At 40.0% G+C, this 6,642-nt stretch overlaps 1 protein-coding gene across 1 annotated transcript in view; it reads left to right on the plus strand.

The window, feature by feature from the left end:
* Positions 1 to 6,385, plus strand: part of LOC122060071 (butanoate--CoA ligase AAE1-like) — a 7,591-nt gene extending 1,206 nt beyond the window's left edge. The window contains exon 3 of the mRNA XM_042623236.1: positions 4,665 to 6,385. Within this exon, the coding sequence (XP_042479170.1) occupies positions 4,665 to 6,134 (1,470 nt within the window). The 3' untranslated portion in view covers positions 6,135 to 6,385. The remainder of the gene's footprint in view (positions 1 to 4,664) is intronic.
* The last annotated feature ends 257 nt before the right edge of the window (positions 6,386 to 6,642 follow it).

Here is a 6,642-nt window from a genome sequence, read left to right on the forward strand (position 1 = left end):
CACCACCTCCACCACCATATGGGACTGGTAGACATGATGATGGAGCAGAAAGAGCAGCAAAACTGGATGTCCTTGATTTTTATGGAGACAATAATCCAGAATTGTACCTTGACTAGATTCACAGTTTAGATACATTCTTCAGATGGTACGGGTTGACTGAGGCTCGAAAGATCCTATTTGCAGAGGCCAAACTGAAAGGCACGGCTCGAGTCTGGTGGATCAAGCAACAACAACAGAACCGAATCCGAGGCATTGGGTTGGTCACTACTTGGGCTGAAATGTATGAAGTCATGAATCGGCGATTCTTGCCTTCTGATTACAAGCAACGCATGCATCTCAGGTTTGCACAGTTGAAACAAGAGAATTTGACCGTTGAAGAGTATGTTGCTAGATTTTATTATTTGGCCACTCGTTCTGACTTTGAGTGGGATGAAGAAGTCTTAGTGGCCCAATTTCGCAATGGTCTGCACCCTCAACTTAGTGCTGCCCTTGCATCTAGTCGACTACCTACAATGGAAGACGCCGTACAAGTAGCATATCAGGTTGAGGAAAGTCTGAAACGCCCATACAACCGGAGAAATTTTGCAGATACTTTTTCTCGAGGTACTAGTTGGCAACAGTCTCCTACCCAAGAGAGGTCATCTAGCAAGCCACAGGCAAGTGCTACATCTATGGCTTCTTCACGACCTAGTCGGTCGTATTCTCCACCTCGACATGTTGCTGAAATGTCATCTTCACGGCCTACTCGCCCATATTCACCCCCTCGGCGTGGTTCAGATAAACCTTCTGATTCTTCAAAATTCACAGTTCGGTGCTACTCATGCAATGGATTTGGACATATCAGTGCCCAATGTCCTAGCCGTTTGGTTGCTTTTATTGATAAGGAATCTCCTCTGCCATATATTCCCGAAGAGCAACTTGGTTCTGACACAGTTGATTTAAGAGAAGAGCGTGCAACAGGTGAAGTCACTAACACTCTTAGTGACGATGACCAACATCCCTTTTATGTCATTCGTCATGTGTTGACCACTCAAAAGGCCACTGAAAATGAAAATTGGCGCCGCAGTAGTATTTTTCAGACTCGTGTGAAGTGCAATGATCAGTTGCTAACCTTGGTCATTGATGGAGGCAGTTGCACTAATGTTGTCTCTGAAGACGCTGTTCGTAAGCTGGGATTGAATACAGAACCACATCCTAATCCTTACAAGGTTGCTTGGGTGAACAACACTAATCTCAAAATCATAGATAAGTGCTTGGTCACATATTCTATTGGTGGATTTAAGGATACAGTCCAATGTGATGTCCTCCCTCTGAAGGTGTGCCATATCCTTCTTGGTCGACCTTGGTTGTTTGATAAGAAAGTACAGCATTGTGGCTATGCCAATACCTATGCCTTCAAGCATGCCAACAAGACTATGAAGTTTCATCCTGCCAAAGATCTCCCTGAAATTAAGCTCAAGAAGATGGTGGGATCATTCCTCATTCAGCGTATTCCTTCAGACGGTCTCCTCGGTCCTTTCCCTAACTCGACGGAGTCGAGTTCTTTTCAGAGGAGGAGAGTTGATGCAGATACGGCTGCCCTTTCTTGGTTGGACCAGCATGACCGGCTTTGGAAGCCAAGAGCCAAGAAGAACCGGTCCAACCCAGGGTTTTGGTCCAACAAGGGTTGGAAATAAAATTAGTAGTTTACTTAGTATTTTATTTCATGCTTTTAGTTTCCAAACTTGAACGTAGGAGTAGGATTTATTTCCTTGCTTTGGTTTCCTTTTATACTTGTTTCCTAATTTAGGCTAGTTTCCATTCCAGTTAAGTTTCTAATTTCATGTTCCTATTTTTCTATATATTGGTTGTAATCGACTGAAGATTTAGAGAGTAATTTGATTATTGAATGAACGTGTTAGTGTGATCTTCCTTTTCCCCCTCTCTACTCTGATTTCCCCTCCCTTCCCTAAGGGTTCTCCATCAACCATAAAAGTGGTTGGGGTCAGCATCCGATGTCTTGGAATGCCATCCTGCTGAATAGAAAGGGGGGAAGGAACAGTCAAAAGAGATCTCCCTCAAACAATAAGCAATTGGGATGATCAGGCGCGGTGCTCAGCATCCTGGATGTCCTTCAAAACACTGGTCTGCAGTGATCTATGATCATGGGTATTGAACTCTCATATGATATGCATAATAATATCTGATGCATATTCATCCAAAAAAAAATATCTGTATGCAGGTCTCTTCTTCTTTTTTATTTCGTTTGGGGTTGGGAGGTCCCTTATTGAGTCTGAAGATATGGAGAAAAATCAGCCTCTTATTTTCCTTGCATTTACACTGTAAGGAAGATATAGAACAGAGATTCCTTTCTGTTGTTCATGTATATTAGATATAATTTATGTGTAATGTTGTATAAAAAATTACAAGTACAAGAACTTAAACTGAAATTCATAAAAACCATATGTGTGAATGTTTTGTGGTATTATCAACCCTTGAAAATGAACTATAACTGATCTTTTCCTATGTTGATCTTTGTCATACACATATTTTTCCAACAATGCGCATGATTCATAAATGGGAACCTTAAAAATATGCTACAGTTGCCCATAGTTGTCCTAAGGGGGGGGGGGTGCACAGGTTATGAATGCAATACACCGGGAGGGGCAGTTGTTACAGCATTTCTGTAGGTTCAAAGTTCCATTCATTTTCCATCATGATTTTCATCTATCTATACGTTTTGATCTTGTGCCATGATTTGGTACCGTGTTAAAGTGAAAATATAATGATGCCTTCGTTCTTTTTATTTTTTGCACTATTCAAAAAGTGGTTTAACGCTGAGCAATCGGAGAGGCAGTCTCTCTGGCATTTCTCTAGTCATAGAATCAACTTTAATTTCCCTGGACCAATCTTTTACCATTCCAAGATTTATATAAGCAAAGAGTTGGGCGATTTGACAGAGTTACAATTTGCTTCGTTATTTCCACCCTTGTTAATTTCTTTTCCTTGACATTAGAAAGTAAAAACACAAGTTCCTTACCTGAACCTTTTCCGTGGTTACTAGTACAGGGAGTAGGAAAATAAATATCTGGATGACAAACAGGAGAAACACCTTCTTCTTGTAACACTCAAAGCAACCAGCGTTTTGTAATTTTCAACTTATTCTCTTGATTCATTCCAATGGTTTTTTCTCCTTCAAAGAAATTCATAATATTGTGCATTTTTTTTTTTTTTTAATTTTATTCTTCTAATCTATATTTTTCTTAAAAGATGTGTAGCTTTTCTAATGCTCAAAACTGTAACATGAATGGTTACTTAAGTTAGTTTCTGTTTGACTATTGCTTCACCCAACTGAATCATGCAAATCATTTCTGATGAGGTAAGCTAGGCTGAAGTGACAAACACTGGCAAACCTATGAGAAACCAAATCGCGGTGAACCAGGAAACCATATGTCCCGTGGTGCTGAAATTAATATATCATAGAGGTTCAACGGAGAGTATGTGGTTAAGATATCAAAGAAAATTGACAGTTAGATTAGGAGATATGAACATATATAGAAAATAAAATTAATAGAAAGCAAAAAATAGCAAGCAAGGGGTACTTGAATAACTCCCAATCCATCAGTGTGATGGTGTTCAAATTTGGGTTGGATGGAGTAGAAAGGGAGTGGAATAAGATAGTAAAATCTTTGTCCAAGAGTTAAATTATTAGAAATCGATGGCAGAAGTTCAGACTCATATGTTGTCAAATAACCCGCAGACATGAAACGATACTTAATGGAATATAAAGGAAACTTGGAGAGCAGTATTAATGGATAAACTAAGCACAAAATAAGTTATGTTATCACCTAATAGGAGGCCACGATAGTGATAGGGAGCTGCTGGAAAACCTGCAGAACAGGAAAGGATGAAAGGGAAAAGAAAAGGGAAAAAGAAAAAAAGAGAAGAAGGGGATATGACCAAAGGCTTCACCACCCTCCCTCCAAGATTTCACCACCTTGGTTGTGACTGATTCACCACAGCACACACGCTCACGTAGAGCTAGTTTCAAACATCCAAAACGTTGGGATGCTGTACCTTATCTCCTTTATTTATAACAGCCAATGGCCAGATTGCAATAATAGAAACTCTCCTTGCTTCTTGGGTGCTACGTCTAGGATAGAAACTAGGATGGAATCCTTCTAGAGGATCCCTTGCTATTATATGCGAAATAGCAAGTAAAAAAAATTGAAACTTCTACTTCATATCTTATCTTAACCACTAATTAACTCATTGCATGGAATTAGAAACAAAATTTTTAGTAACTACCAAGAGATACTTTGCAGCTCCAAATCTCCAAACCATGCAACCTGGCTTAATGTGGCCTACATCAAGTCCTTGTGAACAGTATCATGTGAACAGGACCACCAAACCTTCTTCTTGTTCCTTAGACTGCATCAATTTCATTTGCACTTTCAATGTTTGATTCCGCTCTCAAGCACACAAATGAGGTGAAAATACTAGTATGTATTGCCTGAATTGTTGTTTTTTTTTCAAGTGCCAGCTTTCTTGCTTATGATTAAAAGATATTATTTGATGGTAATAGAACCATTTTCTTCTTAAATTAAATTTTTTTTACTTATCTTACGAGTTTGTCACTCCTGTTTAATTGATGCTGCTGCCATTAAAATTGTATTATTGAGCAGGTTGCTGTATTGGCTCCAAATATCCCAGAAATGTATGAGCTGCACTTTGGTGTCCCAATGGCTGGAGCGGTCCTCTGTACACTTAACGTACGGCATGATTCTGCCATGATATCTGTGCTATTGAGACATTCGGAATCAAAAATAATCTTTGTAGACTACCAATTTCTAGAAGTTGCTCGTGGAGCACTTGAGCTTCTGTCCAAGACAGCAACCAAGTTACCCCTCCTGGTCCTAATCCCAGAAAGCAATAAACCGCTACCTACAAGCAAGATAACCTCCAGTTCAGTTTACTTGGAATATGAGAATATACTAGCCATGGGACAACCCGATTTCAAAATCAGACGGCCCAAAGATGAATGGGATCCAATTAGTTTAAATTACACTTCTGGCACAACATCAAGCCCTAAAGGAGTTGTTTACAGCCATAGAGGTGCCTATATTAATTCATTTTCAGCTGTTCTTCTTAATAATATGAGTCCAATGCTCACTTACCTATGGACTGTTCCCATGTTCCACTGCAATGGATGGTCCCTCACTTGGGGGGTGGCAGTTCAGGGTGGCACAAACGTCTGCCTCAGACATGTTACTCCAAGGGGCATATTTGATAGTATTTCTCTTCACAAGGTGACAAACATGGCTGGTGCACCAACTGTGTTGAACATGATTGTCAATGCCCCATCCAGTGATCGAAGGCCACTACCCTGCAAGGTGGACGTAATGACTGGTGGTGCACCACCACCTCCACATGTCCTCTTCAAGATGGAGGAGCTTGGATTTAGTGTTTTCCATTCATATGGCCTGACGGAAACATATGGTCCGGGAACAATTTGTACATGGAAGCCTGAGTGGAATTCCTTGCCTGCTGATCAGCGTGCAAAGTTGAATTCACGTCAAGGTGTGCATCATAATGGAATGGAAGAGGTTGACATAAAAGATCCAGTCACCATGAAAAGTGTACCATCTGACGCAAAGACCATGGGTGAGGTGATGTTTAGAGGAAACACAGTGATGAATGGGTACCTCAAGGAATTGAAAGCAACACAGGAAGCTTTCAGTGGTGGATGGTTTCGAACTGGGGATCTAGGTATTAAACATCCTGATGGTTACATAGAGCTAAAGGACCGGTCAAAGGACATTATCATTTCTGGTGGAGAGAATATAAGCACAATTGAGGTGGAGTCGGTGTTGTTCAGTCATCCAGCAATTCTTGAGGCTGCTGTTGTAGGCCGGCCTGATGATCATTGGGGAGAAACACCTTGTGCCTTTGTAAAATTGAAGGAAGGTATGAATGCCACTGCTGAGGAGATTATAAAGTTTTGTCGGGATCACTTGCCTCATTATATGGCTCCTCGAACTGTAGTTTTTGTGGAACTCCCAAAGACTTCAACTGGGAAGACACAGAAGTTTCTCCTCAGAGACAAGGCAAAGGCTATGGGAAGCCTATTTAAAGGAAGCAAAAGTAGGCTTTGAAGCTTTAAAGCATTTCCATTTCCCTACAGAAGATAGTTTTTTCTTTTCTTTTAGTTGTATTGATAATCTCTCCCATTCAAATGATATGGGTCTTGAAAAGCTACAGAATGAATTGTCTTGAGACTTGCCTATTGTTTATTGTTAGATCATATGGGCTTTATCCCCATTTGTAAATGACCAACCAGACCTATGTCTTGCAGTTTTGGTCGCATGAGATCAGCCCAAATATAGTTTGTGTGATTACTGGATTATTACTTGGGTGCATCATGTTGTAACCAAAGTAGTGAATTGAGAAGTACTCTCATTGGAAAAAGAGGTGTGTTAAACTGACAAAGGCCAACAAAGAAAAAAAAGAAGGTTACAGCTTCTTTTAGTCTCTCTTTTGTATGGATTCTTCTGGTGGAATAATCAATAGATTTGAAACAAATTAGGGGAAATAGAAGCAATATGCAAGACAGAACCAGGAAAAGTGTAATGCTCATTTCTTATTTGAAAAAAAAAAAAAAAA

The sequence above is a fragment of the Macadamia integrifolia genome, chromosome 13 (assembly GCF_013358625.1).
Source record: "Macadamia integrifolia cultivar HAES 741 chromosome 13, SCU_Mint_v3, whole genome shotgun sequence".
Lineage (NCBI taxonomy): Eukaryota > Viridiplantae > Streptophyta > Magnoliopsida > Proteales > Proteaceae > Macadamia > Macadamia integrifolia.